This window comes from Fringilla coelebs, assembly GCF_963513975.1.
Source record: "Fringilla coelebs genome assembly, chromosome: 1".
NCBI lineage: Eukaryota > Metazoa > Chordata > Aves > Passeriformes > Fringillidae > Fringilla > Fringilla coelebs.
Window position 1 is genome coordinate 82,789,015 of NC_140028.1, and position 23,253 is coordinate 82,812,267.

The window sequence follows — 23,253 nt, forward strand, 5'->3', positions numbered from 1 at the left end:
AAAGTTGAGAGCCTCCTCCTCCCTTTTTCCAGAATACTTTTACAGCCTGACCACAATCATATTCCCCTAGAAGATAAAAGAACTCTGCCACTTCCTAAGAAACCATGTGGCTGTTACAGAAAAGAAAGGACCATGACCTCTGCTCTTTACTGTTTTCTTAAGAGCACAAACCTCACTCACTTTAATGAAAGAAATGGTTCCAGCATATTTCTTTGGAAGACCTGAGGATCTTAGCATTTCCCATAGCCTTTCCTATAGCCCTAAGGATGAGTTTTATGTTCACCGCCATCCTTAGCATTTCTTTGCTGACTGACTGTGTGCAGCAGCATCACATTCTCCCTCCTCTGCATTGCTGCACCTCTGGGTACCTGATCTGGTCCTGAGTCCTGGTGTCCTCTAGGGACCAGAGGCCCCAAAGATAGGCACGGCAGAGCCTGGAGTTTAGGCACTGATGTCTTTGTTTTGGTCAAGCCAAGAGTGGAAATTCCCTACAAAGTGTTCATATATGGAGAAAATACTTCCCAAAATGCTAAGTATTTTCATATCTTATTTATATATCCATGGGAGCTGAGGACCTGCAGCACATCACAGGAGGCACTCAGCTTTGCAGGATGGGAGCTGAAGGGCTCCACGCAGGAAGATTAAAGCAGCGCACTGCGAGCTCTTCCCTACCGGTCACTATTTCTTCTCTTCACACACAGCGATAATTGCCAACGCAATATCTTTTTACTGCTTTTTTATTAAACCCATACATTGTCTTTCTGCTAAAAATAAAGACTAAATGCAGATCAGTCAAGTTAATAGTGTCCTGATGTGCAAGTGCTGCGTGTTGAACCGTGCGACTGGGATGGTGCCTGGGGCTGACACACCTGCCCCCGCCCTAAGGACATCCCATAGGTGTCCCTAGCAAGGGATTATCCCATGGCCGCGCATCCCCGGGCTGCACTGCCGGCTGCTCGAGGGAGCGCCCTGGAGGTGCTGGAGGCGTGGGGCTGGGTGGGGCTGGGAGGGCTGCAGGACGGACGGCCGGGGGACACGGAGCCGTCCCGGGGACAGCGGCAGCGCCCGGCAGCCCCGCGGCACTGCCCGGGCCGGCGCTCGCTGCCTCCATAAGAGAAGTGTTGCTGCCACCTGATGTCCTCTCGCAGTAGTGTGGCCCCGAAGGGAAGGGACGCCCTGCGGTCCGGAGGAGCAGGGAGCAGCGGCGCCTCCCCGCATTCTGCACTCGCAGCCCCAGCCTGGGTCCCGAAGCAAAGCCCCGGGCTCATGCCAGGTGGTCTCTAGGACTGCGTGCTCAGGAGCGCTCTGGAAAACTTGTCTTGATGGATCTTTTAGCAAAGCACATCACTTCCAGTGACGTGCAGAGATTGTCATCCTCAGCAGGACCTTTAATTCGATGTAGCGCACTGTTCCCAAAAAGCTTTTCCGTGGAAGGCAACATTTTAATTTTGAACGTGCAGCCTGTCCCAGAGCTGATGCATTTTAACTGGCTTCTTTAAAATTCACACCTTCTGTTACCCTAGATTCCGCTTGGGTGAGTTTTACTCTTCCAGGAAAGGTGGGACTCAGTGCAGAGCCTGGTCTCATTCTTGACACAGGGAATAGGATGCAGGAGCAAGAGCCCTCTACCCTCTTTGTGTATTCTCTAACAGCCATTTTCTTTTGTTCCCCAAATGCTTTTCCACCCTCAATCTCAGGCTTAATTAGAACAGCTCTAATGAACATGGACCGAGAAGCAAAAGAATATTATGAAGTGATTATCCAGGCCAAGGATATGGGTGGACAGCTGGGAGGATTAGCTGGAACAACCACAGTCAACATCACTCTCTCTGATGTCAATGACAATCCACCCAGGTTTCCACAGAGTGAGTACCCATGGTGCCACGACAGGCAAAAAAGGGTGGCTGAGGGTTATTTGTGCCTGCTGTGTGCTCTCATGATGGCCATTTTCAAACTCAGGATAGTGACAGCTAGAGACGGGCAGAATTTCAGATTCAATATGGAACTCTCCTTCAAAAAAATGTCAAAAGGAATTATTTTACACCTGGCCTTTCAGAAAAAGTTTCTGACCTCCAAAATTATCAAAAACAACACTTTTTTTAAAGGATGGGGAATTAATTTACAGGAAAAGGCAGGAAGGAGAACTTTGGTGTTTTGACTGCTCATGGCCATTGCCTTTGGCTACTAATTGCTGCTCTGATTGTCTTTTCATCCTATCTCCAGAGGATGTCTCTCAAATCAGGGACATGTGGTGGTGCTGGAAGTTGAAAGATAATTCATTCAACACTCCAGCCAGGCCACAGCAGGGGAGCATCTGGGAGCTGTGCTGCCAGTGTGGAGTGGGTTGTCACACAGGCTGTTCTCCAGGAAAGGTTCATCTAAACCTTGGCAATATACAGTTAAACCCTAAGATATGTAACAGCCGTGCCTAATGGATGCAAAACAGGCAGCTCCACTCTTACCAGAAACACAACTTTGTATTTACAAAAGTGAACTTCAAAACAAGATTTGCAATATTTTGCTCTTTGTTAATAAGATTTTTTAATCATATTTATTTACATAATTCTATATTGCCATTAAAAATTCAAAAGAAGCTTTTCAGTTTTGATTGGACTAAATCTTCCAAGGGATGTAATTTGGGATTTTTAAAGAAAACTGATTCTTTTAGTGGTGTAAATCAATCTCAGGCCATTTTGGTTTTGACGTTTTTCTCATTTAGCTGAGTAATGCAAACTCCCGCAGTTCTTTTTGATGGTATTCTTCCTCTCCATCTGTTACTGCATGTTGCACTGGTAAATCAAAGTATTCCACTAGGATCAGCAAGAAGTCTCAACTTCCACTTTTCTTCTTCTGTTAGAGCAACTTCTTGAGCACGCCATTGCCAGCTGTGTTTTGAAAGTGGCATGATTGTAACTGATACCAAACTCTTGATTAAGAAAAATTACAATTCATCAAACCCCATCCTTGGCGTTATTCTGCCTTCTAAAGCTTAATAGTTGGTGCAGTCAACAGAGGGGGTGCAGCAAGGAAGGTTTGACATTAAAGCAGGATGCCAGAGAAGTATTTTAGATACAACATTTATATTTTCAAAATACACTTTTAAAAGAGAAGGCTGTTCTTTCCCCACTCTTGCCGCTAAGCAAATTAGCAATGCAACAAATGTGCCCAAGACAGTATTTGTAGGGAGAGGCAATGCATTTTAATAGAATAACTGGTAAATTCTTTCTTCAGGGCTGAAAAGAAGTTTGTAGGGGCTTGAGAAAGGATTTGTGGTGTTCAAAAACTTGTTTATTCCTGCTGTACAAACTGATCAAATAAAAAGATGCCTGTCCTATTAAATCTGTTCCATATCCTGCTTTATATCATGGCTGCAACAGCACTAGTGCTAATTGCCCTATTTTTCTAGTTGAAGTTCCTATCTTCAGATGTATTGCTGTTTTTAAAAAAACCCATTCAACAAACCTGTTGCTATACCAAACACCTAGATAAAACTTCCCCAGGAAATTTAGCTGGGCTGTGGCTTTTTAAAGGACATCACATGGCTGTCACAGCTTTGGCACAGGTGACTCTCTGCAGGCCATGCAGTGTTGTGGCCTCCCTGATCCACTGCATTGCTTTGCAGTTTTTTTGGTTCCTCTTCACAGCCTGTTTTTCCCCTCTCTCCCTGTGTGCTGCTTGTGCCAGAGCATTATCAGATGAGTGTGCTGGAGTCTGCTCCCATCAGCTCCACCGTGGGCCGTGTGGTTGCTAAAGACCTGGACGAAGGCATTAATGCAGAGATGAAATACAGCCTCGTGGATGGAGATGGACTGGATGTCTTTGATATCAACACTGATCCTAATTACCAAGTCGGCATCATCACTGTAAGAAAGGTAAAAAAGTTTCCTTTTTATAGTGATTTATATGGCTAACTATCCTGGTTACATTTTATGTGTGGAATATTCCCTTATGCCTGCAGTAACATGGTTCCCATTACGTGACAGTAGCCCCTTTATGGCTGTAAAACACAATTTCTTTAACATTTATTGCTAAAATATGAAAGCAGGATGCATTCCTAGGAACAACTTTTATAAAGTGGCAACAGCACTAGCATAAACATGTCTTTTCCCACCAAAGGAATGCTCTGATTCCTTATTTATCTATTTAAATATTCTCTGTAGCTTAATTATCCTACAATGCAAGAAATTAGATCAATATTTGCATTTGAACTGTACATATTTTTCACTGTGGTGTTCCACAAACAATAATAAAGCATGCCTTGGAATTATTTATAAACCAATAAAACCCAGGCAGTGTTTATTTTTTTTTTAATTGCTGCTTGAAGATCCATAAATGCTAATTAGTCTAGAGGAAGCTGTCTCTAAAATGGCAGCTGTGGAACTGCTGGTACTCTGTACCACAGGCTATGCAGGAAGGCATTGAGTATTTTGCTTAGGCTCCCTGCTATGAGATATTTATTCTACAATCTTACATAAGTGTTAGAAGTTCAACTCTGTTTCTAGGTTATGAAATTGTAACCATATTTCTGCCTAAGCATATCTAGTGTACTAATGAAACTATACTAAGGAAGTATAGTTTCAATTTAAATGGCCTGGGATTAAATTGTGCACTAAAATGGAACAATACAGAGGAGAGCTTTGACCTTGCAAGCCTCTATGCCCTACAGCAAAGCATTTAAGCATGTATTTATGGTCACCTTTCTCCAGCTCTTTTTTTGTACATATTAGTCCCTAAAGTTAAGCATATCTTCTGGAATGAAATAGATGTTGAATGCAAACTCTAATGTAATTTTCCACTCATTTATCAATGAAACAAAATAGTTTCTTTGGAGAAAATGTGTTAATAAGCTTGACCTTTGTTATTATGAACACAGTTCTGCTACATGTTCATGTATGTCCGGAGGAGTTATAAAATGTATGGTATCAATCGTACCAGATACGTACTGGGATCAGGTACATATTGCTCAATCCACCAACTGTACACAAACATTTGTAATGTTTTATGTATGTCTCCAGCTTTGTGTAAAGCTGTGATTATCAACAGCCAAACACTGGGAAAGGTGTCCTTTGAATACCCTCAAGAAACAAAAAATAAAATAAAATTTAAAAAAAATTAAAAAAAATCAACTGGTGTCAATACAAAAGGATATCAAAATGGGAGGAGAGGAGAGAGAGAGAATTTCTAAACCAAGAATGAAATCCTTTTTAAAAGTAAGCAAAACTTAAAACTTTCCCTTTAATTTTTCTTACAGAATTCCCAAGGAAAATAATTAGCACTTCTAACACATGCATCAGAAAGCCAGAGCTTACAGTTACTGGCAAGACTGGTTTTTGTGCTGTTGTGGCTACTTATCACAGCCTACTAATCCCACATAATGTTGAGCACCTCCTGAAGATTTACAGTACCTTCCAGGCTGCCTGTCTGAGAGACTGATGCTCACCCTACCTTCCTCTTCTCCCTGCCTTCCCTTCTGCACTGCCCATGGAAGGCAGGGTGGTGGGTCACCCAGCCAGCAGAGCACACAGGAGAGCTCTGTCCTGTCCTGCCTTCCTCCCCTGACATAGCCTGATCAATCACTTCATCACAGTGGGTCTTGCTGAATTCCTCCCTGCATGGTGCCACCCCTCAGTGCCTGTGTCAGTACTGGCAGAAGGAGGACAGGGACAAGGAGTGCTTTCCATGGGCTGCCTCTCCTCTTGGCTGTGTTTTGCAGCATGCTAAGTTCACAGGAGAAGGTAACTTGCCTGCCCTTCCCATGGGACCAGCACTGGGAAGAGGTTTGAATGCACCCATGGAAGAAAAATCTGATGAAGGGGACAGTGGTGCTGAGGCATTAACACAGGAGAGAAACGGGAGGGAAAGTCATCTTTGACAATGAAGGCAAACAGGAGCATCAAAAATGCAGTGGTCTAGCACACTTGTATCATTTTTCTCATTTTCCTAACTTGATCTAGGTGATTATGTATTTTAATGTGTAATTTGGTTTTATAGCTGTTAAGTCTGTCATTTAACTGCTTTTTTATAACTTAGCTTTTTAGTGTACATGCATGTGTACACTAAAAAACACTAGTGTTTCTCATGCATTTTTCTTCACATGGGAAACAATTCAATATAATGGCCTCTTTCTTAGTATATGTTTAGGCTCCTTTACATTGCACATTCCCTGCCAGACGGACAATAAGTGTAGCTTGGTCCTGTGAATATCTTACTGCTATTTTTACAGTGCATAAATATGCAACTGTTAGACAATAACGACTCTGCAGCCAGGGATATTCCATTTGTAGACCTCACCAAACCCCAGCTGACAAGTGCTATGCCTGCAGTAGTCACTGATGTGCCAGCTGGAACTAAAGGCAGCTGGAGCAAGTTTCAGATCCCCTGTTTGTAGCTGCTGCCACAGACTGCACAGTTGGTACTTCCTCATACTGGAGGAATACTGGACCATCGTGTCCCCAGCACAGAAACCTGTTCCCATTCCAGTCTTCATTCCTCACTCTCATGTACTAAATGCTGAGTGATTTTCAGTTTTATAATTTCAAGAATGCCAGTCTTTAGTCAGGCATTCCTATGCAGGACATCAGCACTGGTAATTAACTGTGAAAGCATGAGCTTGGGTATGTCACTGCAACATTTCTGCTTCTGAAGAAGGAAGCTGTTGGGACAGCAGACAAGTACTGAAGACTTGGTCAAATCCAGGAGGTGTTTTGAGGCCCATGCCTGAGCATGGAAATCTTCTGCTGATGCTGCTTAAATTAATACACACCTCATGGCTGCAGAACTGGCCAGCTGCCCATTGAGCAGGGCAGGAAAGAAGTGGGTTATGACTGGCAAAGGATGACTTTACTGCCACAGTAACGATCTTTGTACCTTTGGCTCCCAATTGCTTTGGCATCCTCCTTCTCTTTTATTTTCCTGCCCATCTCCATGTGTCAGTCTGGTGATTGGTCTTCAAATAGAAAGAGCTGAATAGAAGAAGCAAAGGGGTTGGATGGGAACAGCAGACATCTTACTGCAGTCTGAATGAACTGCTGCTGTGTGTGGTAATTCCACACATGAGGCTCAAATCGTTATGTCCAAATAAAGCCACTCTTTTTGAAAACTACTCATATAGCAAAGAGGAGTATGCCCCACTGGTTGACCCTGATATTAGCCATTTCTTTCCTGGTACAAGATCTGTCTTGCTCAGAAGGTGTGCAAGCTAAGGGAGTCCACTGTGCTGGTTTTCAGCATCCAACCTGCCCAGATTATCCAAGTAAAGGGTTGGGACCATTTAACCACACTTGAATTGCTTGCAACTTCTGACTGCGACTTGAGAAGTGTGACTGTGTCCTCTGTGAGCTGTACTTCATCTAGGGGCATTTTTTTATATTTTGGATTGACCCTTCCATACTGTTATTCTGGTTTGTCAAATCCTTACTGTTATCTCTTAGCAAGACTGGTAAGTAGCACATTAAATATGGAATTTTTCATTCAGATCTAAGAAGGTTTTGGAGATGCCTTATTTTCTTCAGGGATCTGTGAAAAGAAGATGGGAGATGAAAAATTTATTTTTTGAGAGGTTCAGTGTCAGCATTAGTTACTTCTATATCCCATGTATACCAAATAAGTAGTTTTATCTAATAGGGAGTCAAATTCAGATCACTACTAACAGAGTAAGCTGGCCCCCTTTATCCATTGTCTCAGGAAGAAAAGAAAAGGGAAAAGGGAAAAGGAGACCATTCTCACTCCTTGCTTCAAATAATACTTGAGTATTTAATATTTCACATTTCATATGAAGTGAAAGAGTTCCCAGAGGAAGATTATCAGGGATATTTTATAATTAAACTGCTTTGAAATTAAACTGTTCTCTAGGCAGGGAGCAGATGCAAATCCTAGCACTCATTACACCTGGATGGTGAACCCATGTTTAGGATACTTACTGAAAGGAGGAGGTGAAAAACCCTCATTTTTAGGAAAGATGGATTATGGATAAAAACTGGAACAAGAACTTGCAAGAGAGGCTGACCATGTTCCCTGCTCCCACTGTAGCCCTTTATCAGCTTGGCAGACAGGGGTCTTGGAGATAAGACTCTGGTGTCCTCAGGGAAAAAAAGAGGATGCTAACTGGGACCTTTACCTCCTGTGTGAGCATCCTTGTTCCTGCCACTGGGCCCATTTTTGAGGAGCCAACTGCCTTACCTTTTTTTCAAGTACTCCCATTAGTGTCTGCTTCTTCATGTATTTTCATCAAAGTGGCATGAAACAGGTTGTATGAATCACGATGCAGTGGCAGGGTGACTGTTTATATTTTCATTTTAGCAAGAAGAATGAAAGAATATGTATTTTGAAGTGATCTGCAAGTATTTCACCTGGTCATTCCAGCTCAACTATCAAATTAAAGACAGAAAACATATACAGTGCCATTTCTAATACTACTGTCTTTCAAAGCTTTTTCTGCATCTGCAAATATTTATCTTTGTTGCGCTTGAAATTAAGAGTAATAATGATATGGCTCAGTGTGCCTGATGGTAGATTTAATTTTTTCTCCTCAGCCTTTAAGTTTTGAGAGCAAGAAAAGCTACACCTTGAAGGTAGAGGGTGCCAACCCTCACCTGGAAATGCGGTTCCTGAACCTGGGTCCCTTCCGTGACACCACCACCGTCCACATCAGTGTGGAGGACGTGGATGAGCCTCCTGTGTTCGAGCCCAGCATCTACTTTGTGGAAGTCCCCGAGGATGTGGAGATTGGGACCACCATACAGATCATTTCTGCCAAGGACCCAGATGTGACCAACCACTCCATCAGGTCTGTCCTCTCTTTGTGTGTTGCCCCACGAGCACTCCTTAATACATCTGGTTGGTGGAGCACTGGTGAGTGAGAGGGACTCTCTCTTTCCAGCCAGCAGTGGTCATCAGTGGGTTTAGCAAACCAGACCTCACACACTGAGGGCTCTGTAAAAGCCATGCAGGAGCTCCCCCCGTTCTGTGGTGTGGAAGACATCAGCATCAAGCCTTGCAATGAGCTGGTCAGGCAAGTCTATTAAAAAACAAGTCCCAGAATCTTGCCTATGCTGGCACAAAACCTGACAGTATCACTGAGAACCCACTGCCATCCTGATGGCAAGGGGATCGACTTGCTTGTGCTTTTTCCCCCTTCTCTTTCAAAGCTTGTCCTTGTCAACAAGCTCAAACACAGCACTACTTTTGGAGTAGATTGAATGCATGCTAATAAATATCCAAGAACTGTTAAGTTATCTAGAGTCTGGTCAAAGATGCAGAGTTTGATATTCCCATCAGAAGGTAACAAAGATAAAGGTGCATTTACAGCCATGGGAGCTTCATAGGTGCAACTCAGCAAGGAGCAAAGGAGCAGATTTGTGTGATCATAGCACTCTTTTCCACAGTGGCTGCCAGCCACTGCCAGCCCCATTTATCAGAGGAGGGTGTTCTTCTCCAAGGCCAGCCCACACAGAAATTTTTCCTACCTGCAGTAGCAACAAATGCAGGCACTTTGGTTATCCTAGCAGGTTGGCTGCTCCTCTCATCCGAGGGTTTTGGGTGTTGAGCTCCTGTTTGACTACCCGTGCATTGGCGCAGCTTCTGAGATGCCTGTGTTCAGGAACAGTCCTGGGAAATACAGGAGGGAGTTGAAACACTGAGTACTAGGATTTTTTGAAAAAAGTAAAATCTAAATGAGCAATTCTGTGGGCTTCAGCTAGAAGATCTGAGCAGACACAAAGCCTGTTCTTCTTAATGGTATGGCATTCTGTGTTGCTGGTCTAATTATTTTTTTCATCTCTGCTACTTTAATATACCTATCTTTTCTGCCTACATTAGAAGGTTATCATACTTCTCATGACATTGCCTCAAATTCCTCAGTAAAACTATTATACTGTCTGCATCACAATTTCATTACCCTAAACTTTTTTCCATTTGCATCCTATTTTGCTGATTGAATACTGTCTGGCATCATCCAAACGCTGCAATTCAAACAGCTCTCTGCTAATCTGCTTAAAATAGTATAAGAATAATTCTGAGGACTATCAGAGAGTAGAATTGATCATTGTTATTTTTAATGAGTTTTTTCTTAGTTTTTTTCAGAGCTTTGCAGTGACTGCCCTTGATGAACAACACTCTATAAACCACAGATTCCATCAACAAGGATGCATTTAAAAAAAATGTTGTAAATATGCACAGACTCTTTTGCAACTCTGTATTTTGACAGCTTCCTTCCTCTTTTCTCCCCACCTTCCTCCTTTTCCACTGCCCTTTCTTCCCTCTTTCCTTCCCTTCTTTTCCCCCATGTTGAGGTAAAGGAACAGATTTTAAAAGTAAGAATAAATACCATTTGTAATGCTATCTAAAATGCAGATAGCAAGAATTAGTTCTTGCCTCTTCTGTGGTCTCCTCCATTCATTCCAGCTCCATGCAGAATCAGTCTGGCACTCTTTTAAGCTGAATTCACTTTGCACAGGGCAAGGCAAGCTAAGAAAGACAATAATCCCAAATACTTACTGTGTTGCACAAGCTGAAAGCCATCTGAAATTTAAACTGTGATCTGGCTCAAAGCTTCACTTTCCCAGCATCCAGTACCTGGCTCCCACCCTGTGAAATTCTGATGACTGGAAATATGCCATGATTGTTGTTTAATGATTCAGGAAGATTATCTAAATAGTACAGTGGAAACAAGTGTGCAGGAGCAGGTAGACTAAACAAGAGAACTTAGCCGGAGAATCTAGAAAAAGATCCACCTGTACCTCGTGACACCGGTGCTTAATTCTGAACCACTAATCACAAGGCTATAGTCAATTTCAGATGCTCATTGGCCTTAAAATGTCAGAGAGAAATTATTTTTATAGCCCTCATACAAGAATAGTTATTATACCAAAATATACTTATTGTCTAAATAAATCAAATGCCCGAGGAATCTTTTTATTGATGAAGAGTTAGGAAGGACTGGGAAGGAAAGAGATACAAACCTGCCATCTCTTCCTCTTTGATTGTTCTGGAAAAGAGTGTAAAAGAATTTCCCAACAACATATCTCAATAGTGTTTTATATCCTGGTTTAATAAGTCCCTATATAAAGAAAAGGCTGTCATGCTTGTTCCAGTGAATGCATTCATGCTGAAAGGAGAAAATTCAGAAGAATGAGCCCTGTTCAGTGTCTGTTGAGACTAATGCTTTCAATTCCCATCCACTCTGATGAAAGTACCAACAAAAAGGACAGAAAGTCTGGTCTCTGTTCTAGGCTGTGACATTTACCTAGGCCTGTGTGTGGCTTTGGCTAAGGTATCCCTTTCCATGCTAATGGTCAGCTGGGAAGGCAGCTTGCACAAAGTGCCTCTAAGAGCAAAGAGATGCCTGTGAAGGATACTGAGTATTTTACCCACCCTGAGAAATCGTCCCTCTGCCCAAGGACAGCAGTGACCTCTGTCCAACAGCTGCCTCCCTGCTCAGGTTTTATGGCCTGCAGGCGCCACCACAGTCCCCCATTCCCAGCACTGGACTGACATGACATTGGTCGGGAAGGTTCAGTAATTACAATGAATCAGCCCCACAGAGGGAGCTGTTTTTCTGACTGGATGCTCTGAGAAAGGCCCGATCATCCCCCTAGTGCTGACACAGCCCCATCAGTAGCATGCTTCAGGATGCAGGTGGAGTTTATTCCACTCAAGAAGGAGAGAATACAGAAGAAAAGGAAGGGAATGGTTCCTCCTCATCAACCTAGGTGCTCAGAGAATGAGCTGATCTGAAGCCATTTTCATCCTGTCTGAATTTGCCTAGAGACAGGGCATAATTAGTTCTCTCAGAAAAAAAATTATACTCCTCACTGGCAGATTTCCTCTGTAAAGCAGATGTTCCTGCACTGATCTGTGCCTTACTTTGAGGCTTCTTCCTCTAAATCTTCCTGTCTCCCAGCTCCATTCAAGTAGTACTAACTGTTAAATGCCATTAGCCTCATGACCTTTTTCCAGCATCTCACCCTGGACCTATGCAAGTCAAAGGAGCACATAACTAGGTTGTGGAAGAATGTGGATCTGCTTTGTACAACACTGTCTCCATTGCTGGGATACTTTGGTGGCTGTAACACACAGTTTTCACAGAGGTTGCATAATATTTTTCGTATGTGCTCTTGCAGATACTCGATTGACAGGAGCAGCGATCCGGGACGGTTCTTTTATGTCGACATAACATCGGGAGCACTGATGACTGCAAGACCTCTCGACCGGGAGGACATTTCTTGGCACAACATCACTGTGCTGGCCATGGAGCTGAGTAAGGAGAATGCAGACTGTACATAGATTAAAGAGATGCAGTAGACAAAGCAGGCTGAGGGACCTGAATTCAAAGTTCACATATTGTTATGCACTGAGTGAGAAGGCGCATTAAGTGAATTGCTCCTCTGACATCAACCAGCAAATACTGCTTTTTTTTTTTTTTATGCTCATTTTCACAGGGTGGTGGGAGGCATACAGGATGGCAGGCAATTAAATGCAGAGTCCCTCTTTCTCAATTCATTAGCATTCCAGGGATTTATTTAAAACTCCTCCTGATGTGTTTCTTGCAGAGCCCTCTCACTTCAGAAAGCCAAGGCAGCTAAAGAAAATACTGCAAAGGCTGCACAGCTGCTAGAGCTCCCAGTCCTGCCTGGGAGGCTTGAGTGGTGCAGGGATGGGTAGGCAGCAGTGATCCTATACTGCTAGGTCACTAGTTGAAATCTGCTCTGGTTCAGCAGCAAGTAAATGACATCGCCATCTGCTTGCTACATAAATAATTTGGGCTAGAGTGCTTTGGGATCTTCGAGTATGCTGAACTCATTATGCTTTTGGGTTGTACAGTGAGCTAAAACTCAGCTCAGGATTCATCTGTGCTGGGTATTTTTCAAGGCTGTGAGAAGAAGGAGATGCTCATTTCATTGTGTCAGTATGAAAAATTTCACGGAGTTTGAAATGCTCACAGATGTGAGCTTCATAAAGGAGCTTCAAATATATAAGCAAATAAAAGGTTCACCTAGTCTTCACCTGAAATTCCTTCGGTTCACATAGCTTTTGCTCAGGATATCAGTTCATCTGTGAGGGGCAGCAGCTTTTCTGCAGCTTGGTGCCAATAGCTGAGTCATCCCTTGTGTCTCAGAAAGCTTCCTGCACATCTAGGCTGTGCCAGAGATATGGAGCACTTTGAGAGGAACAAAGTTTCAACAAGCTTGCCCAAATTGCAATCGGCCAGCTTGGAAGAAGGGGGAATATTTCACAAGAGCTGGAGTGACTCTGCCACATATTTGCAGGCTGTTCCAGCACATGATGCCTTTCTGTCCCTTTTAAGTAGTGAAAGTGGTTGAGACAATGGGATTTCACCCCTATTTTGACACTACATTTATTTCTGGCCACCAATGGCCATTACAATACCATGAGTCTGTAAAAGCTGCCCCTGTAGCAGCACTTGAGGGTGAGAGCAATAGGAAGGCATGTCTTCCTTTGGCTCTCTTTCCATCAGTCTTCTGAGTTTTGCTCTGTACATGTGCAGCACAATATTTTAATTTGGTGAATAGTTTCAAAAATTTCATAGCTCTGCACTCCTGAATAAGGCCCCTAGTCCTAAAAGTTAGGTCAATTATTTCTAAGGGTGTAAATTCACCTGCCACAACAAGAGGTGTGTTAGCAAGATGTATGTATGCCTATGTGGGAAGCTGAAGGATTTCATTACGAATTAGGAAGAAACAGCATAGTCTGAGTATTGTCTCAATGGCAAAATGTAACACTTGTTGTAGACTACAGTATGCTAAACATTTAAGAAAATTCTAGAGTTTATGTAAACTCTCTATTGTTTATATGAATATATAATTTTTTGCTATAAAGGGAGATATATTTAGAGATAAATGCACAAAATGCTACAGCTAAAAAGAAGATGAGAATACTAATATTAAGGAATTTTCTTAATTTTTGCACCTCTTCTGACCCCTTAATATTTTTTTTCTTTCTGATTACAGTTTCATTTTATCATTAAATAAGGGGGGGAAGATGATTTGGGGCAGACAAGAACAGTAAGAAAAACAAATTATTCTGTAGCCACTTAATTTGAAATTTGTGAAGATATGTGAAAAGATGTACAGATTTACTGACAAAGAAAGCTAATGCACCAGTGGGACAGAAACATCACAAATGATGTCATGCAGAATGCAAAATTTTCATTGCAATTTTAAGCTTCACTGAAAGCTTTTCTGTTCAATTTCATGTGTTATTACATTTTAAACCCCTCTGTACAAAGTATCAAAGACTTGACACTATTTTTGAGTTCAAGGAACATAAATTTTGAGCAAAACCATCTCTGAACTGGAGATAGAAACTGCCATTTTTAACAAGTTCTAAATAACAAGTCTATCCTTAAAACAGTACCTTCCTAATTCATGCTTTCAGTAGGGAGGCTCAACAAACAGTATTGCCCAGTTGAAGGGCAATAAAAAAAAAAAAGAGGCATTGTCTAAAACTTTTGCTGTAGAAATTGTTCATTGGACTGAACCAGGTTGAAGTCTTCTACAGAATTGTTTTGTCTGTAAAATATGTGATTAAATGGGGAGGGAGCCAGGCTAGACAGAGAGCAGCATTTGCAGCTTCACTCTGAGTCACACAATACCCAAGTCACCACAGTTCCCAATGGGAAAATTTGATTTAACACAAGCTAGTAGTGGAAAACCTGATTTACCTCTTGAGCCAAGTGAGGAGCAGCCTCTTCCCCTTCCCACATACTGCCTTTCCTTACATTAAACCATCTTCTTGCAGATAACCCCTCGCAGGTGGGCAGCGTCTCTGTGACAGTGAAAGTCCTGGATGTGAACGATAACGCACCGGAGTTTGCGAGATTTTATGAAGCTTTTGTTTGTGAAAATGCCAAAGCAGGCCAGGTGAGAAATGCTTGTATCCCCAGGGGCTGGGAAGGGTATGCTGTCCCACATGGAGGCAGCGTGCCAGGACAGGTGAGTGTTGGAAAGAGGGCTCAGCTACTCACACGTTTCATCTGAACTCTTATCAGCAGCTGTCTGTGCTTCATTCCAAAGGCAAGCATATCCCACTGGAAGGAGCATCACGTATAGTACATCTTTTGTTTCTCCCACATTTCTTTTATTCTCCCAAAGTAGATTCTATGCTCACTGCACAATACATATTTCAGCATTTCATAGCTGAAATAAAGCCTTCCCTTAGGCATGTGCCAGCAGGCAAACAGCCAGTGTGTCCTGTAGCAGCATCAAAGAGAGGAGAAGTGTTATGAGAAGTGCCACAGAACCAGCTCAGGCCACGTGTGACAGACAAGGCTTACTACTAAATGCTTTAAAAGCCTTAAGCACACCTGGACTTACAGGAGCTGGACATAACTTACTACATCAGGTTGCCGAGGGGTGCCAAGCAGAATATGTTCTGCTGTGAACTGGAGATGACAAAGAGTCAAAAGCAACACAAGACTTCCCATTGCACACACTCTAAAGGAGCAGCTTCCAGCAAGCAGTGAAGACTCTGCTCCTCTCCCTTCCAAAACCCCATCAAAGCCCTTGGACAAGGTCACCAGTGCCAGAGACAGATGTGAGCTCTCCCTCACTGGACCTGCTGCAAGCTCTGCTGCTGATTGTTTGTGAGGAGCCTCTTCTTGGTCCACCACCAGGGTCCACGGTGGGGACTGGTGCCTCCTCATGAGAAGCTGACTAGAATAAATAGCATTTAAACACACAGACACGCCTCTCATGATCTGTGAAGGAACAATTATGCAAGTAGTATCACTGTGTGTTTGCTGAAGCTTCTCCCAGCTGTGTGAAACAGAATGAAATAGCTGCTCACTGTTGGGGTAACTGTCCTTCCAACTATCATACATAGGATATTTTCATCTCACCAGTTTACAGAGCTTCTTAGTAATATGGGCAATAGAAGTCATTGCCTAGACTTTTTTTCCTGGTTTTAAAGGGTGAGTGTCCTAGGTAATAAGCTGTCTAAGTTCAATATTATTATGAATGCTAATCTGGACTACTTCCTTCAGCAGAGAACACTAAATTCTATTGCCACATTTTTAAAAGTTCTGAAATCAGTTTTAAGGTGGTGAAAGAGCCTTTATGGGTCTGACATTTGCCTCTGAATCCCAAAATAACTTTCAAGTTAAAAAAATCCAGGTGAAGATTTATTCCTTGTCCAAAAAGATGCCAGAATGTTTATTCAGACAGTGCTCATTGTGCTTCAAGCTGTTAGACCTACTTTACAAAGCCTCCATAAGTGAAGTAACAAATCTCTTTCTGGATTTAGCATTGTGTAGGTTTCTTTAGTTTGGTGTTATTTATTGCATATGCATTCTGCATGGTTGGCTTTTCTCTCATTTCCACTGACATCTTGGGAAGAATTTTATTGATTTAAAACTAAAAGAGTGGCAAAATAATCAACCTGAAGTCCTTTTCTACCTGCATAATGAAGCTGAAAGTAAGTATGAGCTTTCTTACAAGCTCTCTAATGCACAATGAATCTTCTGAAAAGCCTGGGCCCCCAAAAGACAAAAAGAAATGTGCAACAGAAGATAGGGATGCATGACAGGAAAGCTTCTGTTATTTGAGGTAAACTGAATATCTCTTCCTGTGTTTAAAATTGATGTGCATGACCACAGCAAAATAGATGACCCCTGCAAGCTTTTGAGTCTCTTCTTGAGAGAAGATTGTACCTCTGGAAGGCAATTTTATTTAAATGCTCCAGTTGCTTATATTTATAGATATAAAATACATGTTATTGGTTTGATTGTTGTTTATATTATAAATATTTTGCTTCTCACCCATTTCTACTTTTCTCTTGTGTTTTGTAGCTGATCCAGACAGTGAGTGCCATCGACAGGGATGACCCACAGGAGGGTCAGCACTTCTACTACAGCCTGGCTCCAGAGGCAGCCAACAACCCCAACTTTACTCTAAGGGACAATCAAGGTAATCAGAGTGGACACAGACAGTTAGCTACTCTAATTTCTAATGCCTGAGTTGGACTTGAGAAGCTGTGACTTACAGTGGGTGATAAGACTGCCATTTCAAATAATACCAAGTGACACCTGCTCCTTAAAGGCAATAATAAAATGACATATTACTTAATACACTTGAAGGTTATATGATATTTTCTTCTCTATAAATATTCTCTAGCAATAGGCCCCTTTTTCTTTTTCGAGGAAATGTGCCAGTGTTTTGTGCAAATTCAGGTCTTTTGGTCAGGCTGCAGGCATCTCGGATTATCGGAGTGGAAATTGCATTTGCTCAGAAGGAGATGCTTAAAGGTAGGATAGTAACTGGAACTAGAAGACAAATCTGAAGGGAATTACATTGCTCTTTTTTTTTTCTTTTTTTGTACTCTTCATGTTTTCTCCCAGGCACATAAAAAGGAAGGTTTTTGTACTCTTCCAGTCTTTTCCCCCAAGCAGTTTTTTCTTTCTCCTTGCACATCCTCATTTCCCTAGAGAAAGAGGGAAGTAGGGAGGACTCGCAGAGCCTTGGGGAGGTAACTTGGAGTACAGCTAAAGGTCTGTGTAAGATGACCTAAGTAGAAACTGAAACACCAGTGGGAAGACTCATGGCAAATCACTGGCATTTGAGCATTCTAACCAGTGGAGTTTGATTCTTTTGGGAAAGCTTTGGTGGTTTTGGAGCCTGCAGGAAAGTCCTGCCATAGCAGGCCTTTGCATGACTGCTGTAGATAGATGATCTGCATGGACAGACAAGGTCTAAAATCAGGTCCACACCAGCCCTCATTAGGAAAGAGGGAGGACCTGGAGTGACCTGGTGTAGAGCTTGGAAAGTCAGTATTGAGGGGCTGGGTTTCAGTATGAGTTTAGTGTGTAAAGTACCACGAATCAGCAAGCAATTCCAAAATAAATGGGGAGAAAGACTGGCCACCTGCAGCATCTATGGCCAGCCTCCAAGCCCAGCCTTGCTCCCACACATGCCTGCTTATCACACTTACTTCCATAAGCCCCTATCTGGGCCTCTCCAGGCATATGAACAAACAACAGAAAGGCTTATAAAGAATCCCCATGCATTCACTTACCAAACATGTCTTAAAACATGGTACTTGCAGTGTCTGGAGCCCTCCTCCTCAGCTTGCTAATGTTCTTTCATCCCAAAAGCATTTTTCTCTATAGTGTCCCTGAAAGCTCCCACACACAATTTCTTGCATTTTTATCCCCTTCTTTCTCTCCTTGTCTTTTTTATTTGTGAGTATATATTGCCAAAATAAATGAACAAATATAACACAACTATTGCTAAAGCATTTGGCAAAGAAAGCTCATTTCATCCTCAAGGCATTGTTCCAAAAAAAGAAACTCACAAAACTCCCAGCATCAGATGCACTTTTTCTGTCTCAGGCCATGCTTGCAATAATTTATAGTGACAGCAGTGACTGAATGGCTGTGCCTCCCACTCTCTATAAAATACCAGTTTTCCACATATACATGTATATGTATATATATGTATATATATGTGTGTATATATATATGTATGTATGTATGTATGTATGTATGTGTGTGTGTATATGTATATGTATATGTGTGTGTATATATATATATATCACAAGAAGCTTTGGGTACTATTAGTTACTAATTTGAAATAAAAATGTTAAGTATCAAGCCCCTGACGAATTGAATGATCCACATAGTAAACCATAGTATAAGAAGAATATTGAGCTATTAGAGAGCATCCAAAAGGAGGGCCATGAGGATGGTGAAGGGTTTTAGGGGAAGCTGTATAGGGTGAAGCTGGTGTCACCTGGGCTGTTCTTCCTGGAGGAGGCTGAGGGGAGACCTCATTGCAGTCTATCATTTCCTTGTGAGGGAAAGCAGAGGGGCAGGTACTTATCTCTTCTCTCTGGTGACCAGTGACAGGACTTGACAAAACAGCATGAAACTAAGTCAGGGAAGGTTTAGGTTGGATATGAGGAAGAGGTTTTTCACCCAGAGGCTGTACAAGCACTGGAAAGGCTCCCCAGAGAAGTGGTCACAGCACTAAACCTGTCTCAGTTCAAGAAGCACTTGGGCAAAGCTCTCAGGCACACAGTGTGACTCTTGGTGTATCCTGTGCAGGGCCAGGAGCTGGATTCATCCTGAAGGGTCCCCTACAACACAGCATATTCTATGATTCTATGATTAAGGCTTTATTTACTGCCTCAGCAATTTGGAGAGCAGTAGTCATTTCAGTAAAAGTAATTTATGCTTATATTTCCATCTAGGGGCCACTAAGAGCTATATAAATCATGTAACTTGGGCACAGAGGGGGTAGCTATACTGTTTGTCACAGGGTGGCTAGACAAGAAACAGAACACACTTTGCTAGTCACAGCCTGTGCCCATAAACACGAGACAGGAATGCTTCCCAGGCTGCAGGAAGGCACTGTTAAGATTAGCAATTGTGCTGATTACTTGGTTGTCCAATATAGCAGTAAGAGAAACTGCAAGACATGGAGCCTTCTTGGCAACAATTAAAACCTTGATTTATACTGAGCAACAGATAGATCACAGTTTGCATTCTGATGAGCTGTTTTACATTTTTTTTTTGGCCCTTGTAATTTTGGTCTCTGAGAACTTCTTCAGTCAATTCATTCTTTGCATATCTTCAGCAGAGAGAGAAATCCTATTGTTCTCCTTTATAGATGGGGATCTGGGGCAAGGAGAAATTAAGCTACTTACATGCTGGGTTCTCTTTGAGTTCAGTAAAATCAGGGAGAAGTAGACATGCTAAGTAGCTGCAACAATCTGGGCACAAAGGCTTCTAAAGGCCTTATAGGATAAATGTGATGAGGCAGGGAATTGAGCTGGAGTCTCCCATCTCTTCGGTGTCTGCTCTAGGGGACTGGCAAGCAATCCTACTTCCACCTTTTTCCAGGTGAGACTATGCTGGGAATAAGTTAGAAAGAGAGGCTTGCTGTAAGAATGACCAACAAAATAATGTTGGTCATTCTTACAGCAAAATAATGCCAGGCATGGTGTCCTGGCAATCCTTTGCATTACAATTAAATTTGTCCTGGGAAAAAATTTTAGCTATTTCTGCCTTCCCTAAATCTGTGGTCTACTTCACACATGTAAGCAGTAAGCTGAAAATCCTCAAGGAAAGGATTTGACTCTTTCCCCCACCCTGTCGTATCTAGATTGCCTGCTTCCTTGTGTTATTTCTCCCACTCCTGGTGGAATATTTATTTATATTATTCCTAGCTCTTCATAATTACTACAATCAGGTTTTATAGTCTAACAGAATTGTCAGGCTAATCATCCCCAGTTCTTCTACAGGTGTGTGCAGAAAGAAAGCAAGCCTTTCCTGTGAGAAGAGCAGTGGTTAGGTTGGAACCTACACAGTGTCCCCTGACCTCTCCAGAGAGGTACATCATTTCCAGTGAGGCAGAAAACTGCAGGAAGATGGTGCTCCATGGCTTGTTCTCACAACCACATGAAGACACCAGCCTGCATGCCTGTGGGAAGTTCAGTTTTCACACAAATGTGGAACCAGCCATGCTGCAATCTTCAGCATCTCTGCTCAGTGCTGGAGCTTAGTGCTGCCATCCAGCCACGACGAGCCAAAGCTGCCGTGCTGGATGCCGAGAGAAAAAATATTGTGCATTCTTATCAGGCCTGCTTTTTCTTTTTTAATATAATGGAGCTTTCATGTCCTCACAAGCCCTCTTCTCTTGATGGCTGGGGCTTAGCAGATATCAAATTTGGAATAAAATTGTCTATTCCAGTTTCTGCCATGCTGCATCACATTCCAGCACGTCCTTCGCGCTGTGCTAGCACATCAAATCACATTGGCTTTTGATGACTCACACAACAAGCTTTGGCACCAATGTATTTCAGTTGCAGAGTAACAGGTAGAACAATTCTTTAGGGATGATTTGGATGCCTGCCTAGTACAATGCAAAATGAAGCAAAAGGCCCAGAATGTAATCCTGGGAGTTACAAAGAGAATTTAATTACCAAGAACATTTAAGACCTGGATGATGTGGTCAGGGCATCACAGCAGAAGGTATATATACATATATATCTTTCAATATTAGATTATAGAATCTTGGCTTTGGCCTGAAAGAAGAATGGTTAAAAACCCTTGAGATCTCTCACTAGCTGATTTTGCACAGCTTCTGTCAGGTTCACTCCCTGTGACTCCTTTTGCAAGGCAAAGTATGACCAGATCAGAATAATGAATCTTTTTTCCCCTCACAAAGAGCAATTTTACATGAAATGAAGGTTTGCTGTCACCTGAATAGAAGCTGTGACTTCTATTGTAAGTCAGTTTAAAGAAAGTGAATCTTTCACCCAGGAAAGCGAAATACATCCAAATTACTCCAGTTAGGGTGACTCAAGTATTTTCATTGACACAGCATAAACACAGGCACTTTGCCACTTTCTGCCTTTGGGCTGCTTTTCCTCATGCCAAAACTGGCCCAGTGATGAAAAGATGTGATATTAATAGCTGTGGAGCACATATAGAGGGCACATAAAGAGCCCAAGGGAGAGAAAGCACTTGTATGTGCCCCAGGAGAGAGAAGGGAAAGGTTTGAGCAGGCAAGGGCTCCTGTCCACAGCACTCCCTTTGCCCAGAAGCCGAGGAGGGACAGGGTACTGCTCTCTGATGAGTTTTGGGACACATTCCTGAATCATGGAGTCGTTTAGGTTGGAAAAGGCCTCCAAAATCATTGAGTCCAAGTGTTGATCTAATGCTGCCAAGTCCCCCACTAAACCATGGCCCTAAGTGCCCCATCTACACATCTTTTGAATGTCTCCAGAGATGGTGACTCAAACACTTGCCTGACCATCCATTCAGTGAAGAAATTTTTCCTAATATCCAGGCCTCCCCTGGCACAACTTGAGGCCGTTTTCTTTTGTCCTACTCTTTGTTCCTAGGAAGAGACCTACCTGTGTCTGTCATACCCACTGTACTCAGAGCTGCACTGCAGATCAAAGGTGAAATCAGCAAACACTGACACATAATCAGTTTTAAGCAACTTCATCTTGCACCTGGTGGTTTTTCCTCAAAGCTCCAGCTCTTGGGACCACATGATTTAACAAGACACTACAATTTCACTTTGTATTTGCATGCAGGCATGGAACACACTTCATAATTTAATGTAGCTTGAAATGTCATTGACATGCAAGAAAAAAGACCCCGAGATTCTTTTTAAAAGCATGTCACAAATTTAAATTGGTCTCACAAACTGTGGAACCTGACATCTCAATACTTGGGTGTGCCTGTACTCTCTGATGCCATAAGACTAGAAGCACAGAGTTTGTAACTTGGACCGTAATTTTAAGTCTAGGAGACAAGTCTGGCTAATCTATCTTGAGTTTGCCTATATTCCACAGTTGGCTATATATGAAGCTCTTGATTTTCCTCCAAAAAGCCATCAAATCATTTTTGGTGAACAGTAGATAATATAGCTGAATTCATCTGCATGTAACCTGAATCTCTACACTAAAAAAAATCACCCAAGATTCAATCTTAGCAGTGAATGGATAGAGGAATAATAAGGAAATTGAACACTTCTATGTTAATATTTTAGGTTTTTTCAGAGTCTACTTGTGATCAGAAGGTTTGTTGCCTTTTCCAGGCAGCAGTCCCATTGTGCCAATCCACCTGGGACAGCTGATCAGCATCCTACATTTTCAAGCATAGCAAATGTACATTGGTAACAACCTGGAGACACAGATGGTCAGACTGTGTGACCTCTTTTGAACCAAGGGAACAGGAAATAAAACTAAGTAGTAAAAGAAACAGTATGAAGATCGTTTCCCAAAAAATGCCACAGCATCAGTGCACAGAATCAGAGCTTGTGGGTCTGCCAAAGTGAAAAAGTACCTGTGTTCCCCAGTAATCTTTCCTGGCCCTAGCCTTGCAGACATGCTTGTAAGAAAGGACAATTTTCATGCAAATTCCTTTAGTCTCTTTGGTGAGCCAGATCATATTAGAGACATTCAGTCCTGCACTTTCCAAAAGTCTCTGAGGCTACAAGGCTCAAAGTCAGCACTGACAAAATCAACACTCATCTCCAAAGAGTTTTGCTTTGGCATTCTGAGATGAGAATTGAGAACATGTTGCTGAATCCATTTTTCACTTTTTTAAATTAGGAAACGTAGTGCACATTCTGAGAAATTTGAGGGAGGAGATAGACAGGAATTCAAATGCCACTGGTAAATGTTGACATTTTAAAAAAGCATGTTGAATATGAAGGAAAAAGCCCCAAAGGTAGGAATTTCCCTTGAAATGGCCAACAGCAACTGGCTGTTAGGTCACTCTTT

General features: G+C 42.3%; 1 protein-coding gene across 1 annotated transcript in view; it reads left to right on the top strand.

The window, feature by feature from the left end:
* Positions 1-23,253, top strand: part of CDH20 (cadherin 20) — a gene marked incomplete at its 5' end in the record, with an annotated part of 37,196 nt that overhangs the window by 10,169 nt on the left and 3,774 nt on the right. The window contains 6 exons of the mRNA XM_084209451.1: positions 1,698-1,865; positions 3,685-3,872; positions 8,532-8,785; positions 12,120-12,256; positions 14,758-14,879; positions 16,805-16,922. Of these exons, the coding sequence (XP_084065577.1) occupies positions 1,698-1,865; positions 3,685-3,872; positions 8,532-8,785; positions 12,120-12,256; positions 14,758-14,879; positions 16,805-16,922 (987 nt within the window). The remainder of the gene's footprint in view (positions 1-1,697; positions 1,866-3,684; positions 3,873-8,531; positions 8,786-12,119; positions 12,257-14,757; positions 14,880-16,804; positions 16,923-23,253) is intronic.